The 25,383-nt window shown below is 47.1% G+C and overlaps 1 protein-coding gene and 1 long non-coding RNA gene across 2 annotated transcripts; both read left to right on the top strand.

The window, feature by feature from the left end:
* The first annotated feature begins 818 nt into the window (after positions 1 to 818).
* Positions 819 to 8,457, top strand: LOC116515910 (motile sperm domain-containing protein 1). Its single transcript, XM_032228221.1, has 6 exons — positions 819 to 976; positions 4,824 to 5,082; positions 5,268 to 5,343; positions 6,460 to 6,683; positions 7,268 to 7,429; positions 8,268 to 8,457. The coding sequence occupies exons 2-6, from the start codon at positions 4,929 to 4,931 to the stop codon at positions 8,297 to 8,299; spliced, it is 648 nt and encodes a 215-aa protein (XP_032084112.1). The 5' UTR covers positions 819 to 976; positions 4,824 to 4,928; the 3' UTR covers positions 8,300 to 8,457.
* Positions 8,458 to 16,559: 8,102 nt separating this feature from the next.
* On the top strand, positions 16,560 to 24,489 carry LOC116515199. Its single transcript, XR_004256218.1, has 3 exons — positions 16,560 to 16,844; positions 19,000 to 19,196; positions 24,412 to 24,489. It is a non-coding gene; the product is annotated as an uncharacterized LOC116515199 (long non-coding RNA).
* The last annotated feature ends 894 nt before the right edge of the window (positions 24,490 to 25,383 follow it).

The raw sequence follows: 25,383 nt of genomic DNA, 5'->3' as shown, positions 1-25,383 counted from the left end.
AATGGAGAATTCTGGGAGTTGAATGGGGAATTCTGGGAGTTGAAGTCTTTAAAAGGTCGGAACCCCCCTTGGGCTAAGCCAAGATGTTGTTCTTTTGGAGTCCCCTTAGTTCAGTGTTTCTCAACCTTGGCAACTTGAAGATGTCCGGACTTCAACTCCCAGAATTCCCCAGCCAGCATTCGCTGGCTGGGGAATTCTGGGAGTTGAAGTCCGGACATCTTCAAGTTGCCAAGGTTGAGAAACACTGCCTTAGTTAGTGCTGCGAAGGGCAGTTGCACCCCAGTGTGAAGCCCACCGTGGATTTTCTCATCCAAGAAATCCTAGTCAAGCCAAGCAGGGCAATGCATGAAGGGGAAGGGATCCACTGGGAAAGCCGGATCTCCTGGGGGGGGGGGCTCCCCTGTCTGCAGCCTGGCAAGGCTCCCCCTTCACACCCATTCCTCTGATTGCAAGGCTTTGGGGGACATTACGTGTATGTTTTTCAATAACCCGCGCAGTCGCCGCCTCCCCACGCGCCATTGAGCCCGCCTGACCCAAATGAACACCCCCCCCCCCCCACAACTCCTCGCCCCCAACAGCCGTTACAAATGGCGGCCCGGGCAGCCTGTGGGCCGAAGGGCGCAGGCGCAGTTTGGCGAGCCACCGCAGGAAACGGCCTCTGCGCGCGCAGCTTCTTGCGATCGATAAGTGGAGGGAGGGAGGAAATAAGAGAGAGAGAGGAGGCGGTGACGCTAAAGCGTAGTCGCCGCGCAGGCGCAGTGGCTCTGGGTCTTCCCTCCTGGCTCAGTCCTCCACCTTCCCGGCGTCCTTCGGTGTCCCGGTGACGTCAAAAAAAAGGGGGGGCGGGGAAATCGAGGACTGGCGAGCCGGCCTGCCGAGGAGAAGAAGGCCCGGAGCTGGCGAGGCGGGACGGCGGCGCTTCCCTCCGCGGTTGCCGCCCACAGACGAATCCGGGACGGCGAGCATGGCCGGCGGGGTGAGCCAAGGGCCCTTTCCTCGGCCTCTACTTGAGGAGGGTCGTGTGAACGCGTAGACGCGTGTCAGCAAGGGGGAACCGTGTCGGGGCCGCCCTGCTTGGATCCCTCCGCCCGGCCACGGAAATGGGGAGGGGAGGAGGAAGGAGTGACCGCTCCTCCGAGCCCCAAAAGGGAGGGTGCCCGAAATGGGGGCTGATGGAGGGGCGTCCCTGGCCGGGTCGGAGGAAGAGAGAGGCCCGTCGTCATGAAGGAGGAGAGGAGGCTTTTGGGGAGGGGGGTCGGTCATTTAAAGCCTGGGGGCTGTTGGGGGGGTGCCCGGTTGCTGGGATGGGTCTGCCCTTTGGGGGGGGGTCCTCAGGGTCTGCCTTAGCAAGAGCTGAACGGGTTGCAGCCCCATTTCTGAATAAAGTGGGGAGGGGGCCCCGCCCGAATCTCCACTGGAAGCAGATCCTGGGGTTTGGGTCTGGGACCCTTCCCACCCTCTTTTTCCTGACCATGGTTGGGCTCTGGTCGTTCCCATCCCCTCCATGTCTGAAAGAGGACGAGGCTGCTTCACAGTCCCTGAATATTTTGGGGGGGGGGTTTGGGGGGGGTTGAGATGAGGTCAAGAATCCAGGCTGATGTGCAACTTCGATGGTGTTTCCAGGAAGCTGATTCCCAAGAAGAGCAGAATGATTCACAAACGTGGAATCAAAAGCAGCCCTGGTCACTTCCTGCTTTTGGTTGGTCTTCACCCCGGGGTTGAAAAACAACTGTGAACTTTGGAGGTTAATTGAAATCAATAGCAACAGCCCTTCTTAGGCTTATCCGCTTCACGGGGCCTTTACAGCCCTCTCTGAATGGCTTACAGAGTCAACCTATGCCCCCCCCCCCCCAACAATCTGGGTCCTCAGTTTATCGACTTTGGAAGGATGGGAGAGCGGAGTCAACCTTAAGCCCCATCAGGATCGAACTGACAGCGGGCAGAGTTAGCAATAGCACTTAAGACTTATACACTGCTTGACAGTGCTTTACAGCCCCCTCTCAGCGGTTTACCAACCTTGAGCCCCATCAGGATCGAACTGACAGCGGGCAGAGTTAGCAATAGCACTTAAGACTTATACACTGCTTGACAGTGCTTTACAGCCTCCTCTCAGCGGTTTACCAACCTTGAGCCCCATCAGGATCGAACTGACAGCGGGCAGAGTTAGCAATAGCACTTAAGACTTATACACTGCTTGACAGTGCTTTACAGCCTCCTCTCAGCGGTTTACCAACCTTGAGCCCCATCAGGATCGAACTGACAGTGGGCAGACTTAAGACTTATACACTGCTTGACAGTGCTTTACAGTCCCCTCTCTAAGCGGTTTACAGAGTCAGCCTATGCCCGCCCCCCAACAATCTGGGTCCTCAGTTTATCGACTTTGGAAGGATGGGAAAGCGGAGTCAACCTTAAACCCCATCAGGATCGAACTGACAGCGGGCAGAGTTCGCAATAGCACTTAAGACTTATACACTGCTTGACAGTGCTTTACAGCCCCCTCTCAGCGGTTTACCAACCTTGAGCCCCATCAGGATCGAACTGACAGTGGGCAGAGTTAGCCTGCAGTGCTGCATTCTAACCACTGCATCACCATAACTCAATGACGTGACCCCATCTTATTACTGGAATTTAGTTGGGAAGGCCAGAATGAGAAATAATTTTTTTATCTATCTTGATAGGTAGACAGACAGATGTAGATATAGGGAAGATGGATGGATGGATGGACAGACAGGATAGGCAGACTGCTGAGAGAAGTTAATAATAAAGTTTCTGTGTTAAAACTACACATGAAATCATTTATCCTGTGTATTATAACAACATGGATTGAACACAAGGAATTTACTTAAGTAAATAAGGCAGAATAGAGCCAGAAAGAGGTACATTACTCTTGAGATCTTGACAGGAAAAAAGTATAGAATAAAAAAATATAGGGATAATCTGGATCAATATATGTGATTACCCAAAAACATATAATCTAGACCTTCAGTGAGATGGTGATGTGTGAGCTGATAATTTTTAATTTTTTTATAGATTATCTACTTTCACAGAATACTTAAGGAGCAAGTCTGTAATGCTTTCCATTTGGATTCTTTTTGGAGATTTCTCTTGCTTCTAGATCAGTGAGGGTTGGTGGGTTTTTTTAAGTCATGCTAGGGAAAGAAGGGGAACGTTGATTCTTTTCTTTAGTGGGATTCAAACTCTCATGTTCTTCCTTGCCTTATAGACCCAGTCTGTCATTGTCTGTCTGCAAACACCTCCTTCCTTCCCCCAGATTTCTGAGGGGAGCCATATTCTTTGCAGACCATCAAAACAACCTCCTGTTCTGTGTTGCATTACTCAAAAGGTAGCTGCCAGGGCCGTAAAGGAGCTGGAGTGTGGCCTCCAGGACTGCCTGCAGTTACAGGTTTAGCAACAGAGGCCCAGTTTGTGTGTTGGGGAAATGCACTCCTGCCTTTGGGTTCATTGGTGGCTTCCAAGTGTAGGCAGTTTGTAGAGATTATCTCCAATTTAGTCACTGACTGGCAAATTATTCGGGGATTTTGAAGTCACGTTTGTTTTATTTGTGTATTTGTTTATGTGAGGTGTATGGGGGGGGAGTCTTCTTTCTGTAGGCTGAGCTATTATTTGGTGCTCTAAATGCGATTCAGGTCTGCTGCTGGCATAATGTAGATTTAGGGATTAAAGTCTGACATCCTTAATGAAATAGGTGGGATGGGGAAAAACACAAATTGCCAATATCCAGGGTGGTGCCATTTCAATAGATTGGTTCACTTTAATTATTAGCTTTTTCCTGGAATCCTTTATTTATGCAGCACCAGATAGGGGGTATTTTTCAACAATCTTGTTGTGTTCTTGCAGGCTGGCAGGCTTCCAGAGCAGACTGGTGGCTGTTGTTTTTTCTGCTTGAACGAAGCTGTGCCTCTAAATTAACCAGGGCGCCTAAAGAATCGAGTCCTGATAATTAGATCTGCCATTCGGAATAATGCTAGACTTTACTTTCCCCAGCCCACCCTCCTCTGCAGGTGCTCAGTAGCGGAGCTAGGCGTGCAGCAGCATCCCAAATGGAACGATCTCCCCGTGGAGATTCGGACCCTCACCACCCTTCAGGCTTTCCGCAAAGCCGTTAAGACCTGGCTGTTCCGGCAGGCCTGGGGCTGATGAGTTCCCAGCTCCACTCGAACTGTTGCGGCTGTTGATGAGTTTTTTAATCTGTCTTTTGTATTTTGTTTCGTCTTGTTTGTTTTCTTTGTATTGCCCCTCTTCCCTATTTGGTTGGTTAGCCGCCCTGAGTCCCCTCGGGAATAGGGTGGCAGAAAAGTTTAATAAACTGAAACTGAAACTGAAAATCTCAACCTGAGGAATTGGCTTCCGCCTTTCCATCGGCAGGCGGCCTATGCAGAACAGCAGCCGTTACATTCGCTGTGATGTACCGTGGTTCGCCCATGAGGCCAGTGTTGAGAAAAGACACGGACACGAGCTTTCTCGGGATGAGGCGACCCAGATTGGGGTCTGGGAGCCCCTTTTATTGAGACAGGACAAAGGCAGGAGGAGCAATCAGCATGTGATTTAAGACAGCCTGTCAAACTACAATTTCTAATCTACTGCTCAGGGAAGTTCTGTCTATATATGGTCAAATCCTGGGCATCGTTGGGTAAGGCACATCTAGAGTGAACTATCAGGATGTTATGTTTTTTAGGAGTTTGTTTTTTCCTGTGTGGTTCAGCGTGGCTGCGCATGCCCTGTTATGCACTTGGCCATGGGCGACTGCCACACCTACACAAGGAGTTATATGACAACATCTCGCTGTCTCCTCCTATTTGCAGGCTTATCCCAAGGCTCTCCGATTGCTAAGCCGCTGCGAACAAGAAGTCTTTGGAGACTGAGCTACCCTAAGTGCAGAAGGAGCAGGGACGGAGGACTTGGTGCCAATGCAGCAGCAAAGAAGACAACCAGAGTTAGTGGAAGGGAAACTTCCCGTCTTCGTCTTTCCTACCGAACTCATATTTTACGCCGATGACCAGGCGACGCACAAGCAGGTGTTGACTCTCTACAACCCCTATGAGTTTGCCTTAAAATTCAAAGGTGGGTATTGAAGCCCTCGTTTTGGGTCGGGGACGACAACCAAACTGCGCTGAATGTTTAATGTTCACGGAACGTAGAAGAAGGGAAGAAAGTACGAATCGCCAGTGAAGATCAGGGCCCGTATCTGAATCTTTGGATGGGCTTGTTTTGACGGCCTCTTGCTAACCGTTTCCTTTCGTTTGCAGTTCTATGTACAACCCCGAATAAATATGTCGTGGTGGATGCGTCTGGTGCGGTGAAGCCTCAGTGCTGCATTGACATGTATGTAAACATGGATTCTCGGCTTGCTGCGTAGTAGCTAGCCAATCGCCAAGCCCCTTCCCCGCGCTTCTTTAGTCCCGATGCTTACTGGCGCTCGTCCTGATAAATAAAGAGTTATAGAGCAGAGGTGTCAAACTCAAAGCCCGCGGGCCGAATTGGCCCAAAGGGCGCTTAGATCTGGCGATCCGGATCTCCCGAGCTCCGTTTTCACTGGCAGAGGGTCGCAGGAGGCTGTTGCTGCCGAAAACAGCTTAGGAGGCCATTTTTGCCTGCGCCTTGCTTGGTCCACCACATGTGGCTCTGACACAAATAACATGAAGCTGGCTACACACACACACACACACACACACACACACACACACACGGTCAAATAACACTGATGCATCCCTCAATGAAATTGAGTTTTGACACCCCTGTTATAGAGCAATCCCTTGGGATCTTGTGGGTAGAAATTGTTCACACCCATGTCCCTTTAGCTCCTATGAAATCTTCTTTTCAAAGGTTTTATTTCTTTTAAAACACAAATATTTCATCATTCCTCAATCATTAAAACATCGAAGTACAATTTTTTTGTATGCCCCTCCCTCCACCCCCCCTACCCCCCTCCTCCTCCCCCCCCCCCCGACTTCCCAGAACCCGTACACGGTATGGATTTTTAACAAACACAGTCTAAAATCTATTGGGAAAAAAAAGAAATTATTGACATTCTACATTGACCTTAGCTGCTTCTTACTGAACTAACTTTAAACAATTTAAATCATTTCTGATCTTAAGCATAGGCTAACTGGAGTTTCTTGGTCCCGTATTTATTTTGTATATAGTCAATCCATTTTTTCCAGTCTCGTTTATATCTCTCATTTGAGTGATCTTTAAGATATGCCGATATTTTAGCCATCTCGGCTAAGTTTGTGACTTTCAATGTCCATTCTTGGGTTGTAGGCAAGTCTTCCTTCTTCCAGTATTGCGCCACCAACAGTCTTGCTGCCGTTGCTCCTATGAAATCTTATGGACGGTGGTAGCGGAGCATATTTCTCTCTCTCTGTCTCTCTCTCCCTCCCTCCCTCCCCGTGGGAAATTGGCATGTAAGAGCCGTGAGTTTTTCTCTTCCTTTCGCAGAGTGATTCGCCACCGAGATGTCCGGCCTTGCCATTATGGAGTGATCGATAAGTTTCGGCTCCAAGTCTCCGAGCAAAGCCAGAGGAAAGCCCTGGGAAGGAAGGAAGTGATCGCGACTCTGCTCCCCACCGCGAAAGAGCAGCAGCAGAAGGAAGAGGAAGAGAAGAGGCTGAAGGAGCACCTGGCCGAAAGTGTCTTTCTGGAGCAAGCTCTGTGCCAGCCGGGTAAAGGAGCCCATTGCAATTGCTGCCTCAACCCAAGGGAGTTTTCCCTCCCCTGCGTGGGAAAGTGGATGGGCTGTGGTTCCATGACTTGTTGGAGACCCAAGGTGCAGACGAGGGCTTTTGGGGCCACGTCACTTCCATCCTTGTGGCTTTTGTGGAAGTGGGCCAGTTGTTTCTGATCAACTCACAATCAGAAAAGGCAGTTTCTTTAAACGCACCCTTTTCTTCGTGCTGCGCTAGTTGGGCACGATGCTGAATTAGATGGCCAGTGGTTGAGTTTAACACAGCGGTGTCCAACCTTAGCCACGTTTTAAGATTTCTTCTGGATTTCAATTGTCAGAATTTGCTGGCTGGGGAATTCTGGGAGTTGAAGTCCACAAGTCAAGAGTGGCCATGATTGGATACCCCTGATTTAACAGGACTACAATAATAGGTGTAGAGTACAATGTCTAAATAATTTTTCTTGCCGTTGGAGCAGCAATCATGGGCATGAAGACGGAGTAGAGATTCCAAAGGAAAAAAGCTGGAATACGATGAGATTCTGTAATCCTGATTATTTTTTTTCCCCTTCCTCTTTTCCCCAGAAAATAGAATTGTCTCATCGGGGCCAAGTTTACTCACCGTCTTTGTGGGAATCCTGTGCATTGCTGCTCTTATGCTTCCCACATTGGGAGAATTGGATTCCCTGGTGCCTCTCTACCTCCACTTGAGCGTGAATCAGAAGTTAGTAGCTGCTTATGTATTAGGTAGGTTCCCTTCTTGCTCTTACGGGATATGTGCAGCATTCCTGATTGGCGGGGAGAAACGCCATACAAAAAGGCCAAGTTACAAAATTCCCAAAATAGAGAGTCTTCGACTTACAACCCACAAGTGAGCGCGGAGTTTTGGTTGTTAAGTGGGTCACTGACTCGATTTTATGGCTGTTGTTACACCAGTGGTTAAAAAAATGAATCATGTGGTCACTGAACAAATCCAGAAAGGTTTTTTGGGGGGGGGAGTTGCAAATCGCAATCGTGACCACTGGATGTTGCAGCCAATTATAAGTGGGATCCTGTTGTCGAGTTCTCCAATGCAATCACATAATTGGGGAGTGGGAGGGTTTTGGGGGGGAGGCACAGCAGTGGTAAGTTCGAGGACTGGTCGTAACTCTTGAGTCCATTATAACTTAGCAATAGCAATAGCAGTTAGACTTATATACCGCTTCCTAAGGCTTTCAGCCCTCTCTAAGCGGTTTACAGAGTCAGCATATCGCCCCCAACAACAATCCGGGTCCTCATTTCACCCACCTCGGAAGGATGGAAGGCTGAGTCAACCTTTGAGCCGGTGAGATTTGAACCGCTGAACTGCAGATAACAGTCAGCTGAAGTGGCCTGTAGTACTGCACCCTAACCACTGCGCCACCTTGGCTCTTTGAACTTTGGTCATTAAGCAACCAGTTGTTAAGGGAGAACTATTGTCAGTGTTGATATATGGGTAAATTTGTGCCAAATTTCCATAAATATTACTTATTATACTTAACCTTCCACATGCACAAAACAATGTAAATTTAAGCTACCACCAACCAACATTTCCTTCTTTTTCCAGGTCTCATCACCATGGTTATCCTCAGAACATGAGTGATGTTTTAATGGGATGCGGAAAGTCTTTTTTTTTTTAAAGAAGGTGTTACAAATTCACGTCATGAATGTGAATTCCCTTTGACTCCCATTGGGCTCATGGAGATGCTGGGGAAAATCCTATTCAGTGATTTACAGTATGGTGTGTTTTTTTTTTTAAGAAAAAAAACCAACAATGTTTTAACTACGTTTAACCGAAACGATTCAAGCCTTTGGCCGCGCTTCTGTTACGGAACAGCTCCAAAATGCTCAGCGGCAGAACGAAATTTGGAGCGGGTTTTTACCTTTGCATCCGCCGGGGATCCTTTTTAACGCAAGAAACGTTCCTGTTTTTGCTTTTAAATTCCGCCTGCCCCCCCCACCCACCCCCCGTTGTTTGATCATCATGAACCCCCACTGCAGACGCGCCTGCGGCGTTAATTCCTCCTCTCCTCCCGTGTCTTGTGTTGCCATTAGTGCTGAGTGATGTTTGCGCAGTGCTGCCAGTTCTCAAGATGGCAGAAGCTTATTCGGAACGGATTACCTGACGGTGAACCTTTGATGAAAGGCGTCGGCGGCAGGAGGCGTTGTGTTTACATAGCGATCTAGTTTGCTCGAGAGATCCTTCGCCATCTAGTTTGCTCGAGAGGTCCTTCACCGGGGCAAGAATACGAGACAGCGCTAGCCATGTCTGTCCAGTTCCGTGGCCTCCGTTCCTTGCCGTTCGCGCTTGCCCGGGCTCATTTTTCAGCCAAGGTTGTTCTTAACCCACCTCTGGGATGGGATGCAGACTTAACATTCCCTTAACCGACGCCGCTGACCTCATTACGCGTCCAAACTTAAAAGACAGTGCTTCTGCCCCCTCTCCCTACCACCACCACCTTGTGTGCAAGATGTGCTCGGTCTCTTTGCAAACCCCAGAAACTGACTTTGAGAATGAATGCTTCTTGCATTATTTGCCCCTGGGAATGAGTGATGGTCCTCTTGGCGCCTTGTCTAAAAGAAACACCTAGTTTTCTTTCTCGGATTTGGTGCTTCTGTTTTTAATCCCCTTCTCCTTCATCCACCCTCTTCCTCCCCGCCCCCTTGAAGGTCTAATGCACTTTGACTATGTAAGGAATGTTTGGAGGATTAAACCTTTGCACCCAATTATCCATGTTGTTGTGGATTCCTTCTTTGTGTGCTTGGTAAGAAGCTGTAGGTACCCTGCAAAGAAGGGGGGAAATTATTACCCCAGGTTAGTGTTCTGTCCTCCCTTCTTCGCTCGTTAACAGACGACAGGCAGACAAACTTAAAAGGAAAGAACTTTATCAGTCCTCAGCTCAGACTAGCTGCGAGCCCAAAAATAAACATAAATAAAGTCTCTGCCAAGAAGATAACAGAATGCAAAACAAAACTCTTACAAAGCAATTCACTTCTCCAAGTGTCTCCTTGAATCAGGGTTACAGAAAGCAAATCACTTCTCCAAGTGTCTCTCACAAACAAACCACGACCGATGAATGATGAACGAATGAATGAACGTTGACTCCTGCAACCAGGGTGTGGCACCATCCGCTCTTTTATCACCAGAAGACGCCACTAACGAGCCCCAGCTGCATTGTTAATCTTGCATCCCGACTCAACTCACAGCAAACTTCTGCTGAGTCACGACAGGTTAGCATAGAAGGCACCCCCCAAATTGTGCTAAATAGTACATACAGCATAAAACATTTACAATACCGGTAGTCCTCAACTTACGAGCTCAATGTTTGTTGTTAAATCAAAGCACGCCAGTGAAATTTTGCTCCATTTTACTACCTTTCTTGCCCCGGTTTTTAAATGAACCACTGAGGTTGTCAAGTTAGTAGTCCAGTTGAATCTGGTTTTCCCATTGACTTGGCTAGTCAGAAAGGGGGAATCCGGTGACCCCCGAGACACTGCAGCCGTCGATGTTACCTTCCCACCAAAATGGTTCCTATTTTTCTACTTGCATTTTTAACGTGCTTTCGAACTGCTAGGTTGGCAGAAGCTGGGACAAGTAACGGGGGCTCACTCCCATTACGTGGCGCTAGGGATTCGAACCGCCGAACTCTCTGATCGACAAGCTCAGCGTCTTAGCCACTGAGCCACCGCTAACAGTTTACATGTTAGTGTTTAATAAACGTCGTGTTGTCTGATTAATTTATTTGCTTAGCAGATTGCATTTTTATTCTACACCCTTTTTTCCCCAACCACTGGTAGAATAAACCCCATGTTGGATAATATTCTGTAACTTCTGTTTAATCTTCAATGCAAGTCTGTCCATTTCTGCAGTGTCCAGTATCTTCCTAATTATCTCTCCATCGTCGGTAGTATTTCATTTTTCCAATATCGTGCTAACCTTCCTCTCTTGAGATGAGCCTCTTAGAAGCCGCAGTGAATTAAGTTTAAGTTTAATAACATTTATATTCCGCCCAATCCCGTAGGATTCCGGGCGGCTTACAGTACAGAATAAATCAAGAAAAAAAATAAAATCGAAGGAAAGAAAAGATAGATTTAAAAACAACACACCATGCACTCCGTTCTAAATGGGGCTGGACCGTATTTTGGGGTCAACAGCCCCAGGCCTGCCGGAACAGCCAACCTTTAATGGCTTTCCGGAAGGCCGAGAGAGTGGGAAGGGTCCGGATCTCTGCGGGTAGATCATTCCACAGGGCCGGGGCAGCTACAGAGAAAGACCTCCCCTGAGTAGTCGCCAACCGGCATTGCCCGGTTGACGGTACCCGAAGGAGGCCCAGCCTGTGAGATCTTACCGGTCGTTGGGAGGTATATGGCAGGAGGCGGTCCCGCAGATATCCAGGGACCAAATTGTCACTGATTGGCATCCAATACAGGTTGGTGTAGCTTGTGCTTCAGTCTCCAGGAACCGTTTACAAGAAACTTCCGAAGAGGTTCAAAAACCAGAAGATTCTCCAGCTCCAATTTTATTCCGTTGCAAAAGAAATCTGGGCTGAGCAAATGTCCTTCCTCCCCCACTCCCTACCTCCTTCGTTGTAAACAAAGCCACGGGATGAAATAGCTGGGCTACGTGATTTCGTCACTGAGTAAACCCGATCTCTTGGGCAACTCATGAGAAGGAATTTCACCCGGAGTTCCCACCTAGTGTCGACACGGGATAGGATTTCGCTGCCATGGTAAAAAAAAAACAATTGTGACGATTTCAGAGGGCAGAGAGCCAGCTCTAGGTCAGATGGGCAGGCTGGACTCCACCAGCAGTTAAACTGGTTGAGCGTTGCACGAACCACGATGGCGTGCAAATAATTGATCGTGTGAACGGGCCTCTGTTTGCTGCCTTCTTGACCTGACCAACCCTGCTTAATTTAACTCAGGGGTGTCCAAAGTTTGCCATTTTAAGACTTGTGGACTTCAACTCCCAGAATTCATGTAAAAAATGCAAAAATAAAATAAAATAGGAAGTTAACATTGTTCCATGTGCCTTCGGCGTTGAATCATGCCAGCCACATGACTATGGAGGCGTCTTCGGACAACGCTGGCTCTCCGGCTTTGAAATGGAGATGAGCCCTGCCCCCTAGAGTCGGGAACAACTAGCACGTATGTGTGAGAAGGTAAACTACCTTAACATGTAAACAATAGAAAATAAAACTTTTTTAAAAAGCAAGGTTAGATTCCTTTAGTTCTTGGATGGGAGAGTATCCCATTTGATTCCTTCTTTGCAAGTTGCCTGGATGAGGTCTCTGCCAGAATAATAGGGTTAAGAGGGACCTTGGAGGTCTTCTAGTCCAACCCCTTACTCACACAAGAAACCCTAGACCAGGAGTCCTCTTAACCTTTTGAATAGGGGGCCCGATTCACAGTCCCTCACAATATTTTAAATGAACAATTTTAACCAACATAAATACACTACTAATTCAATGGGAAGCGTGGGCCTGCTTATTTGGGATTACAGGGCTTTTAAGCCTGGAGGAGAATTCACAAACTGATTTGCTTTTTGCCACATTTGCGCAGGTGTAATGTAAGAGCCGAGGTGGCGCAGTGGTTAGGGTGCAGCACTGCAGGCCACTTCAGCTGACTGTTATCTGCAGTTCAGCGGTTCTAATCTCACCGGCTCAAGGTTGACTCAGCCTTCCATCCTTCCGAGGTGGGTAAAATGAGGACCCGGATTGTTGTTGGGGGCAATATGCTGACTCTGTAAACCGCTTAGAGAGGGCTGAAAGCCCTATGAAGCGGTATATAAGTCTAACTGCTATTGCTATTGCTATCTACCAAAATTGTTCAGCAACCAATTTGGTGGATGTACTTTATATATGGAAAGAATCAAAGCAGTGGGCGAATTCTCCTTTGGGTGTTATACTGCGGTTGCATTGGAATTAATGTTTGCCAACTTCAGCTGATTTTGAAAAGGGCTAGGAGCCTGGAGAATTTTAATGACTTAAAAGACTTTTGATGACTTTTAAAGACACTTAATGGATCACATGGCTGTGAAAAACGTTTTTAATGATTTTAAAGACTTTTAAAGCGCTTTTTTACAAGCTGGCAGCTGCTTTTCATCCCACCGGCCCGGATAATTTGCATTGGTGGCCCATAGCCTGAAGATGCCTACCCTAGACCATTTCAGACAAAAGGCTGCCTCTTCTTAAAAGCTTAAAAGGTGTTGGATCATCCACAACTTCTGGGGGCAAGTTGTTCCACTGATTAATTGTCCTCACTGTCAGGAAATTCCTCCTTATTTCCAGGTTGAATCTCTCCTTGATCAGTTCCCATCCATTATCCCTTATTCGAGTGCTTTGGAAAATAGCTTGACCACCTCCTCTCTGGGGCAGCCCCTCAAATATGGGAAGACTGCTCTCCTGTCTCCCCTGGTCCTTCTCTTCACTAGACTAGCCAGGCCCAGTTCCTACAACCGTTCATCGTATGTTTTAGCCTCCAGTCCCCTCATCATCCTGGTTGCTCTTCTCTGCACTCACAATGTTAGTTTTTGCTTGCCCCATCAAATCTACAATACAGGGATGTTTCAGAAGAACAGCCAGCCCAATTAAATGCAAAAAAAATGCCTTTATTCTAAGGGGCTTAACTTATATATACAATACATAAAAGTTATACATAGAAAAATGCATAATTAGCTTAAGTCAGCTTCTTGTGGAATAGAATCTCCTTCATTATCTTCCATTCTTTTATTTTTATTTTATGCCTCCTCTTTTGACAGGTTGGTTTTTGCAAGATGCGACATGAGGCCTTTGAGTTCCTCCCTCTCAATCTTGGCCGCTTTATCCAGATGTTCCTAGAATGAAAGAGTGGTGAAAGGGAGAGAGAAAAGAAAAGAAAGAAAAAAATAAGGTGGTGTCATAACAGACGCTTGAGAAGGTAAAACAATACAATCCAAACCCTACTCTATAATCTCTTAAATGGAATAACAATAGTACAAGATTGGCAAAGAAAAAGAATAGCCATGTGAATGTAGACCTGGAATTGTATGTAAGAGAATAAATGACAGTAAGAATATATAGCACATTATAGGTAAACAATATTTGGTTATAAATAGCTAAGTATAAATAAATATAGAATTGTACATAAAAATGGATAACGAATAAGGAGAACATGAATGTAAGATAGAAAGGTATAGAAAGGGAAAACACTAACTGCAAAGAAACCGATACGGAACTGCTGTATGATATAGGATGGAACTTCTTGTTCCTATGTTGTCTTAAGTCATGTGTTTGTTCTTGTTGATGTGTTTATGTGTGTAAAATAAAAACTTTTTTTTTAAAAAAAGGAGTGGTGAAAGAGAAGCTTCTTAACGCTGTTTACCCGGTTCCACCACAAAACCGCGCTCGACTAAACCATGTCCGACTAAACCACGTAGCTGATGTCATCAACAGGGCGACAACAGCGCGGAGACAGAAGCACGCTGTAAACCCTAAACCTAAAATTAACCCCTAAACCTAACCCCCCTAAACCTAATCCTAAACCTAACTCTAAACCTAACCCTTAACCTAACCCTTAACCAAACCCTAAACCTAATCCTAACCCTTAACCTAACCCTAACCCTTAACCTAACCCTAAACCTAACCCTAACCCTTAACCCTAAAGCTAACCCTAAACCTAATCCTTAACCTAACCCTAAACCTAATCCTAACCCTTAACCTAACCCTAACCCTAAACCTAACCCTAAACCTAACCCTAACCCTTAACCCTAAAGCTAACCCTAAACCTAATCCTTAACCTAACCCTAAACCTAATCCTAACCCTTAACCTAACCCTAACCCTAAACCTAACCCTAAACCTAACCCTTACCTTAAGTTGAATCGGCTTGCTTTCAAAGCGCTATTTAAAGTGCCCTTCTTTCTCCGCGCTGGCTGTTGTCGCCCTGTTGATGACGTCAGCGACACGGTTTAATCGGGCGCGGCTTAGTCGAGCGCGGTTTTGACGGGTCACGGTTTACCCCAGGGGGTCAGGACAGGCGCAGGTAGACCCCATGCTAAATTATATCCCCTCCCCAGACACAAGGATGGAGACAAATACCGTCATCTGTTTTTCTATTAAGCTTAAATTCTCTCCAAGTTTCTTGGCTTCCTCCAGCTTCGGATGGCCCGCAGTGTCCATCTCTTCTTCAAGGGCCTTCAGCTCCTTCCGCCATTGCTTCGATCGCTCCTTGCAAGACTTCATGGCCACCGCTGCTTCCTTGAAGTAGGTGTCGTGTTTGGCTGCCACGTCTCGCCTGGCATTGGCAAGATACTGGAAATAGATTGGATTCATCACTCTTTTTGGAGAGAGCCACATAAATATATATTTATCCACAAACCCTAAACAAGTTCGGCATCCTAACAAGCCGGCTTCACATAAGCATTCTTTATCCATGGTTTAGGTAAAGGTTCCCCTTGCACATATGTGCTAGTCGTTCCTGGCTCTAGGGGGAATGGTGCTCATCATTGTTTCAAAGCCGAAGAGCCAGCGCTGTCCGAAGACGTCTCCGTGGTCATGTGGCCCGCATGACTCAACGCCAAAGGCGCACGGAACGCTGTTCTCTTCCCACCAAAGGTGGTTCCTATTTTTCTACTTGCATTTTTATATGTGCTTTTGAACTGCTAAGTTGGCAGAAGCTGGGGCAAAAAGAGCCGAGGTGGCGCAGTGGTTAAATGCAGCACTGCAGGCTACTTCAGCTGACTGCAGTTCGGCTGTTCAAATCTCACCGGCTCAAGGTTGACTCAGCCTTCCATCCTTCCGAGGTGGGTGAAATGAGGACCCGGATTGTTGGGGGCGATATGCTGACTCTGTAAACCCCTTAGAGAGGGCTGAAAGCCCTATGAAGTGGTATATGTCTAACTTCTATTGCTATTGCTAAGTAACAGGAGCTCAGTTCATTACGCGGCGCTAGGGATTCGAACCGCTGAACTGCCTATCTTTCTGATCGACCAGCTCAGCGCCTTAGACACTGAGCCACCCGCGTCCATGGTTTAAATAGGCTATAATGGAATGGACTGACCCCGCCCATTACAGTAAGTCCTCGACTTATGGCAACAATGGAGCCTAAAACTTTCGCGGTTAAGTGAGATTTGAGCTTTGCAACGTGGTTGTTATTAATTTTTAGTTGTTCTAAGTTAAGTGATTCTGGTTTCCCACCCACTTTGCTTGTCAGAAGGTTGCAAAAGAGGAGTCACATGACACCCGGACACAGCGACCGTCATAAATATGAGCCAGTTTGCCAAGCGTCTAAATTTTGATGGTTACGATTATGGGGATGCTGCAAAATTTGTAACTCTGAAAAAAGGTCATCGGTCACCATTTTCAGTGCCGTCGTAATTTGGAACGGTCATTAAATAAACTGTTGTAAATCCAGGATTACCTGTGTAATCCAAACCAAGCACCATAGGATGCTGTTCAGTCCCCCCTCCTTCGCTCGTTAACAGACAAACAGGCAGACAAACGTAAAAGGGAAGAACTTTATCAGTTCTCGGCTCAGACTGGCTGCGAGCCCAAAAATAAACATAAATCAAGTCTCTGACCAGAAGATAACAGAATACAAAACAAAACTCTTACAAAACAATTCACTTCTCCAAGTGTCTCCTTGAATCAGGGTTACAGAAAGCAAATCACTTCTCCAAGTGTCTCTCACAAACAAACCACGACCGATGAATGATGAACGAATGAATGAACGTTGACTCCTGCAACCAGGGCGTGGCACCATCTGTCCTTTTATCACCAAAAGACGCCACTAATGAGCCCCAGCTGCATTGTTAATCTTGCATCCCGAAAAGACTCACAGGAGACTTCTGCTGAGTCACAACAGATGCCAGGGGATGAACGAACCACCACCTGTGTTTTCTGAAAATGTTACTGGCAAAGACCGTTTACCTTCAATTTTGGCTTCAGGTGTTCTAAAATGTGACGGAGATTTTTGATGTCATTTCTAAGCCCCCTTTCAAAGTCTGGGATGGAGAATGAAGCGGAGCATTTTTCCACATATTTCTTCACATCTTTGTTATTTTCCAGTTGCCGGGCCTTGGATTCTATTTCCAGGAGTTGGTCTTCCAGGCTGCAGAGATCTTGGGCAATATTCTGTGTGGGAATACAACTTTTCGGGTTACTTCAGGTATGTTCGCGACGTTACGACAAACAGCAGTGATCAGATTGGAAATCATCTGTCAATCCTTGGTGTTATTGGAGCTCATCGTTCACACCAGTGGTGAAACTCATTTTTTTATTTATTTCCGGTTCTGTGGGTGTGGCTTGGTGGGCGTGGCAGGGGAAGGATACTGCAAAATCTCCATTCCCTCCTCACTCCAGGGAAAGGACACTGCAAAATCTCCATTCCCTCCCCACTCCAGGGGAAGATACTGCAAAATCTCCATTCCCTCCCCACTCCAGGGGAAGGATACTGCAAAATCCCCATTCCCTCCCCACTGCAGGGGAAGGATACTGCAAAATCCCCATTCCCTCTCCACTCCAGGGGAAGGATACTGTAAAATCTCCATTCCCTCCCCACTCCAGGGGAAGGATACTGCAAAATCCCCACTCCCTCTCCACTCCAGGGGAAGGATACTGCAAAATCCCCATTCCCTCTCCACTCCAGGGGAAGGACACTGCAAAATCTCCATTCCCTCCCCACTCCAGGGGAAGATACTGCAAAATCTCCATTCCCTCCCCACTCCAGGGGAAGGATACTGCAAAATCCCCATTCCCTCCCCACTGCAGGGGAAGGATACTGCAAAATCCACATTCCCTCTCCACTCCAGGGGAAGGATACTGTAAAATCTCCATTCCCTCCCCACTCCAGGGGAAGGATACTGCAAAATCCCCATTCCCTCTCCACTCCAGGGGAAGGATACTGCAAAATCCCCATTCCCTCCCCACTCCAGGGGAAGGATACTGTAAAATCTCCATTCCCTCCCCACTACAGAAGAAGATACTGGAAAAAACCCCATTCCCTCCCCACTCCAGGGGAAGGACACTGCAAAATCTCCATTCCCTCCCCACTCCAGGGGAAGATACTGCAAAATCTCCATTCCCTCCCCACTCCAGGGGAAGGATACTGCAAAATCCCCATTCCCTCTCCACTCCAGGGGAAGGATACTGCAAAATCCCCATTCCCTCTCCACTCTGGGGCCAGCCAGAGGTGGTATTTGCCAGTTCTCCGAACTACTCAAAATTTCCGCTATCGGTTCTCCAGAATCTGTCAGAAGCTGTTGGATTTCACCCCTGGTTCACACCCATTTCAAGGAAGCTATACACCCTCTTGGGGTGTGAAATGACAGATAGAAAGATCAGGAAAAGAACATCGGAATTACAGAGGGTGATGAATAACAGAGTTGAAAGGGACCTCGGAGGTCTTCTAGCCCAACCCTCTGCCGAAGCAGGAGACCCTACACCCATTTCAGACAAATGGTCGGCCAGTGTCTTCTTCAAAACCTCCACCCACAACTTCAGGAGAGTCCCTCATTGAGGCGCCTCTCTTTCTGCTAACCTACCGCTTGTTGTAAATGCTAACAGTTGTGTAGGTTCACGCAACACACCTGGGCCAAAATCAAAAGCAGGCCACATCTCACCCAAACCTGGATTTTATCTTTTCAGATTGCAAAAGCAATTTTAAAAAAACAACCTTTGGATTATGAAGAACCTCATCAACTGATTAGTCACAGATTCAGAGGTAGTCACACAATTCAGAGGTAGGATTCAGCCGGTTCGGATCGGTTCTGGGGAACCGGTAGCGGAAATTTTGAGTAGTTCAGAGAACCGGCAAATACCACCTCTGGTTGGCCTGGCCCTCCCGCCCCCCGTCGTTCCCTGCCCTACATTCCCTTGGTTTTTTTTTTAGCTCAGCTGATTGCCATGCCTCAACTGAGCTAAAAAACCAGCTCAGCTCACCAGCATTGACACCGAGGGCGGTCTTTGAGTGGTGCGCGTGCAAAGCACACTCTTAAGAGAACCGGTAGGAAAAGATTTGGCATCCCACCACTGCTCCAATTCCTTCCCGGCATAGGGACCTCCAACCTGAGAGCTGAGGTGGCGCAGTGGTTAGGGTGCAGTACTGCAGGCCACTTCAGCTGACTGTTATCTGCAGTTCGGCGGTTCAAATCTCACCGGCTCAAGGTTGACTCAGCCTTCCATCCTTCCGAGGTGGGTGAAATGAGGACCAAGACTGTGGGGGCGATATGCTGACTCTGTAAACCTCTTAGAGAGGGCTGAAAGCCCTATGAAGCGGTATATAAGTCTAACTGCTATTGCTAACCTTCTCCCCTCCCATTCAGGACAAAAAATGAAAAGAGGAGGAGCGAGCTATCGGCGCTCCTCTCGTTTTTTTTGGCGTCACCTCCAGGAAGATATCCAACTTCTGTCTCAGCGCTGGGATGTCCAGCTGCTTGAATTCGGTCCCGTAACGTTCGGATTTCTTCAGGCTCTGAATCTCCATCAGCAGCTTGAGTTGCTTCAAGTTCTCGTCCAGCAGGTCAGTGGTGAATTTGGAGATGGTGACATAGTATTCTTTACACTCCCGGTACCATTCGGCGAAGTAGTACTTGTGGGAAGAAGTGAAACACACACAATCCATTGAAGGCTTGCAACCGTTCTCGCATCACACAAAGCCACACTTTGTACTTTAAAGACAGGAGTGATTGACCCAAGAGACATTTCACAGATTGGGTGAAGCTGCTAGATTGGTAGGATATGAAGCTTATATTAAGGATTGAATTTCAAAACTTCACCTTTCCGGACTAAAAGAATTGGAAACCCTAGTCTTGATTTCCTGCAAGTATGCATGAGGAGTCCAGGTTTACATCCAGAAGTCCTAGCTGCTCTCTGGTCTGTGGTTGCCTACTCTGTATTATGACAAGCTTTCTTTTAACAATGGTTTGTTGAAGAAGTTTCAAGTTTATTAGAATTTATATGCCGCCCACTCCCATAGGGACTCTGGGCGGCTCACAACAGACAAGAAACATTTAATTTAAAAAATAGAGATAAAAATAAAAATACAGTATTAACATTCATGTCACTCATTCCATCTAAACAGGGCTGGATATCAATCAACAGCCCCAGGCCTGCCGGAACAGCCAGGTCTTGACGGCTTTACGGAAGGCCGGGAGAGTGGGGAGGGTCCGGATCTCTGCAGGTAGATTGTTCCACAGGGCCGGCGCAGCAACAGAGAAGGCCCTGCCCCAGGGAGCCGCCAACCGGCATTGTCCGGCTGACGGCACCCGGAGGAGGCCCAATCTGTGCGATCTTGTTGGTCGTTGGGAGGTAAGTGGCAGGAGGCGGTCTCTCAGGTAGCCAGGTCCTAAACCATGTAGGGCTTTAAAAGTAACGACTAGCACCTTGAAGCGCGTCCGGAGACCAATAGGAAGCCAGTGCAGCTCGCGGAGGATAGGTGTAACATGGGTATATCTAGATACACCCGATATCGCTCGCACGGCTGCGTTCTGGACCAGCTGTAGTCTTCGAACACTCTTCAAGGGCAGCCCCATGTAGAGCACCACACTTGACCCCATTAGTGAAATCGTAGTTTGTAAACCACAGGAGAGAGTATATTTTAAGACAAGGGGGCTCCAGTCTTGGCAACTTTAAGACTTGTGGACTTCGACTCCCAGAATTCCAGAATTCTGAGAGCATTGAAGTCCCCAAGTCATAAAGTTGTCCCTGTTGGACACCCCTGCTTTGAAACGAAGGAGTAACATGCACCCTGAATTGTTAAAGCCGAGGTGGTGCAGTGGTTAAATGCAGCACTGCAGGCTACTTCAGCTGACTGCAGTTCTGCAGTTCGGCTGTTCAAATCTCACCGGCTCAGGGTTGACTCAGCCTTCCATCCTTCCGAGGTGGGTCAAATGAGGACCCGGATTGTTGTTGGGGGCGATATGCTGACTCTGTAAACCGCTTAGAGAGGGCTGAAAGCCCTATGAAGCGGTATATAAGTCTAACTGCTATTAAAGCACAGGAAGACACTGCCACAACAATTGGCAATGCCAGTCAACTTGGGTCCTTTTCAGTAAGATGAGACATTTCACAAAGGATTAAATAGAATAGTGTATAGAATTACAGAGTTGGAAGGGATCTTGGAGGTCTTCTAGTCCAACCCCCGGCTCATGCAGGAAACCCTATGCCATTTCAGACATGTGGCTGCCCAGTCTCTTCTTAAAAACCTCCAGTGTTGGAGCATTCACAAGTTCTGGAGGCAAGCTGTTCCAGTGATTAATTGTTCTCACTGTCAGGAAATTTCTCCTTAGTTCTAGGTTGCTTCTCTCCTTGATTAGTGTCCACCCATTGCTCCTTGAAAGTTATGGACTCAAGACACCCTCCTCCTCCCCACCCCGAAAAAAATCAGGACACAAGGCCATCAGCTAGCATCCTGGGAACTGAAGGCCAATAGATCTGGTGAAGAACGAACAAGGAAAGGAAGAAAGTGACAAGGCCACCGTGGGGAAAAAGACTCTTCCTGCTACCATCACTAATGGACAGAATTAAGGCATGGACCATCAACAGAAGGTCCTCTTTTCCTCCAACGATGGGCAGAGCTTTAGTGGACCATACCTCAATATCAATCAGCACGGAGTATAGTTCTTCGGTCGCCTGCTCAAAGTAGCTTTGGAGTTTGAGAACGTTGGCCGTCTTAACGGGAGGGAAACCGGAGAGTCCTTCTGTGGCCACGGATTTCATGGTCTCCAAATCCCCCTTCAAGTTGAGAGCCAGGAGGGCAATGTCGTCCCTTTTCTTCTCCATTGTGGGCAGTTTACTTAACACCATCTGAAACAAAGGAGTGAGGGGAGGTATAAAAGCCCACTAATGCAGGGGTCTCCAACCTTGGCAACTTTTAAGACTTGTGGACTTCAACTCCCAGAATTCCCCAGCCAGCATAGTTTGGGAACTTTAAGACTTGGGGACTTCAACTCCCAGAATTCCCCAGCCAGCATAGTTCGGGAACTTTAAAGACTTGTGGGCTTCAACTCCCAGAATTCCCCAGCCAGCATAGCTTGGGAACTTTAAGACTTGTGGATTTCAACTCCCAGAATTCCCCAGCCAGCATAGTTTGGGAACTTTAAAGACTTGTGGGCTTCAACTCCCAGAATTCCCCAGCCAGCATAGCTTGGGAACTTTAAGACTTGGGGACTTCAACTCCCAGAATTCCCCAGCCAGCATAGTTTGGGAACTTTAAGACTTGTGAACTTCAACTCCCAGAATTCCCCAGCCAGCATAGTTTGGGAACTTTAAAGACTTGTGGGCTTCAACTCCCAGAATTCCCCAGCCAGCATAGCTTGGGAACTTTAAGACTTGTGGATTTCAACTCCCAGAATTCCCCAGCCAGCATAGCTTGGGAACTTTAAGGCTTGTGGACTTCAACTCCCAGAATTCCCCAGCCAGCATAGTTCGGGAACTTTAAGACTTATGGACTTCAACTCCCAGAATTCCCCAGCCAGCATAGTTTGGGAACTTTAAAGACTTGTGGACTTCAACTCCCAGAATTCCCCAGCCAGTATAGTTTGGGAACTTTAAGACTTGTGGACTTCAACTCCCAGAATTCCCCAGCCAGCTATGCTGGGGAAGTCCACAAGTCTTAAAGCTGCTAAGGTTAGAGACCCCTGCACTAGGAGAACCATTTGTCTCTCCAAGTGGCCAACTAAATCCAAAATCTTTAGACCTTTTTCAACCCTTCAACTAGGGGCCCAGCCCTAGTGGGTCACCCAGAGTCAAAAGTCTGATTTCAGAGGATTTACTGCTAGCTGCCTTTTTCTGTTCTTTGGCATTTCATTAAGTCCCCTAGAGTGGCCCAAGATTAGAAAAAGCAGCTGAAAGAAGAGCGAAATAAATATTTTAAATATTCGAGTTTCAGAAATGCCATTTCAAGGAGGGGGAAAATATCCCATTCAATATGATATGGGAATTTTGCTTTAATATTCTATTATCTAAACCGGTGGGCAACTTTTAAGACTTGTGGATTTCAATTCCTGGGAATTGAAATCCGCAAGTTTCAATTCTGGGAATTGAAATCCGCAAGTTTCAATTCTGGGAATTGAAATCCGCAAGTTTCAACTCTGGGAATTGAAATCCACAAGTTTGGAAAGCCCCGATCTAGAATTAGAGGGGGGGGGGAAATAACATTTCTCCAAAATTCTTCTGCATGCCCATCATTTCCTCCTACCTTCTCAGTTAAGGTAATCAACAACTGGCGAAGATGGTCATTCTCCATCCTCAGGCTGAAGATGGTTTGCCAGAAGTCCATCACCGTTCTTCTGTGGTAGGAGTTGTCCAGCATTACGTCTTGAAGGTTTGTCTTTAGTCTCTTGTTTTCAGTGACCAGCCGCTCCTCCTCCTCAGTTATTTGGTGGGCTTGTTCTGCTGTCGCTGTCTTCACCTACCAAGACAAGATTCCAGAAAGCGGCAAACAGATGTAGCCTTTACAGTACCTCCTACGTAGGGTGGGTATGCTTAGTAAAAGCAGTGAAAATGTTAGACAGGGTGCTACCGCTACCGAACCGGTGGTGAAGAAGATAGAATATCATCTCTGGGGTCAACCTATTCTCCAAACTACCTGAAGGCAGAATCTAACGTTCCCGTGGTTCGCCCATGAGGCCAATGTTGAGAAAAGACACGGACACGATCTTTCTCGGGATGGAGCGACCCAGATTGGGGGTCTGAGAGCCCCTTTTATTGAGATAGGACAAAGGCAGGAGGAGCAATCAGCATGTGAGTAAAGACAGCCTGTAAAAGTACAATTTCTAATCTACTGCTCAGTCTATGTATGGTCAAATCCTGGACGTCAATGGTAGGACACATATCAGAATGTTATGTTAGGCCCTATCAGGATGTTATGGAGTTTTAGAAGTTTGTTTTCTCCTGTGTGATTCAGCGTGACTCTGCAAGCCCTAGTATGAACTAGGCCATGGAGGACATACACCTACACAAGGAACTATATTACAACAGCAGAACAAGAAGCAATGGGTGGAAACTATTCAAGGAGAGAAGCAACTTAGAGCTAAGGAGAAATTTCCTGTTAGAACAATTAATCAGTGGAACAGAAGTTGCCTCCAGAAGTTGTGAATGCCTCAACACTGGAAGTCTTTAAGAAAATGTTGGATAGCCATTTGTCTGAAACGGTATAGGGTTTCCAGCCTAGGCAGGGGGTTGGACTAGAAGACCTCCAAGATCCCTTCCAACTCTATTATTCTATTCTATTCTGAATTCTATTCTATTTTATTTGTCTGAAGTGGTGTAGGGTTTCCTGCTTAAGCAGGGGGCTGGACTAGAAGACCTCCAAGGTCCCTTCCAACTCTATTATTCTATTCTATTCTGAATTTTATTCTATTCTATTTGTCTGAAGTGGTGTAGGGTTTCCTGCCTAGGCAGGGGGTTGGACTAGAAGACCTCCAAGATCCCTTCCAACTCTATTATTCTATTCTATTCTGAATTCTATTCTGTTTGTCTGAAGTGGCGTAGGGTTTTCTGCCTAGGCAGGGGGTTGGACTAGAAGACCTCCAAGGTCCCTTCCAACTCTATTATTCTATTCTATTCTGAATTTTATTCTATTCTATTTGTCTGAAGTGGTGTAGGGTTTCCTGCCTAGGCAGGGGGTTGGACTAGAAGACCTCCAAGGTCCCTTCCAACTCTCTTATTTTGTTATCCCATTTTGCTACATTGTCGTATATACTTATCGGTCACCGTCTACATGTCTCACTTAGGATACACCACCACCCGAAATTCTTGAGATGTTTGCTGCTTGACATGGGAGGAAGGCCACAGGTGGACGCTGAATGCCCCCCTCCCCCCAGAGGAAAGAAAAGAGGAGCGAAAGAGGAGTGGAGTTTGCAGGAGACAATTAATTCACTTAATTGGTTCGTGACTCTCCAAAGAGACTCCTGGCCAAGTTTTGCAGATATCAGCCTGGCAGCTCTTCAAGCCTGATAAGGTCTGTGACTGTAAATCCTCCCTTGAAAGACTTTGCTGGATGTGAGTGAGCAAAATTCACAGTCAATTAATAAAAGGTTTTTTTTGTCAGGACAAGGAGTTTCCTTCAGGCTCTTGGGAAGCCTCGGTCAGGACACTACCCATCTTCAAGGTGTACTGTATAATTCTGCAAACCCACCATTTCTACTCTGAAGTCTACCTACAATGTTCTTACCTTTTCATCCAGGTCAGCCATGGGAGAGGCCATCAATTTCTGATCCTGACTCTTTGGGGATGAAGGTTTCTTAGCCGAGAGAGCCTCCTTGGCTTCCTGTAAGATTTCGCAGCAACCTTTCGATGACTCCGCAGTGGCTCTCACATGATCCTGCAGTTCCAGGTTCTTCAACCAGCCAAACAGAGAAAGATCAAGTCATTCCCACCCTTTCATCCCATCCAAATGTTAAGACGGGGAGGGCTATTAAAAAAATAAAATAAACGTATTCCGTTACTCACCGCAGCAACCGTTTTCTCGATGGTCTTGTAAAGGCCATTGATGGTGCCGTTCAGAATGTCCCTCTCAGCCTGGAGGTCCTCCACCAAGTTTGCCAGGGAATCTTTTTCCTTGGAAACCACCTTCAGATCTTCTTGGCTGGTTTGGAGTTTCCCGAGCAAGTCTGTTTTCTCTTGTTCCAAAGCCTCGATTTTCTTCTTCAGTTCCTCCATGTTGTGTCGATCCCTCCTGGATTCTTCTGTCAAGTCAAGAAATT

Source organism: Thamnophis elegans, chromosome 12 (genome assembly GCF_009769535.1).
Source record: "Thamnophis elegans isolate rThaEle1 chromosome 12, rThaEle1.pri, whole genome shotgun sequence".
In the NCBI taxonomy this organism is placed as follows: Eukaryota; Metazoa; Chordata; class Lepidosauria; order Squamata; family Colubridae; genus Thamnophis; species Thamnophis elegans.
The sequence above is the reverse complement of the archived record's forward strand: the minus strand, read 5'-3'. Positions and strand labels throughout refer to the sequence as shown.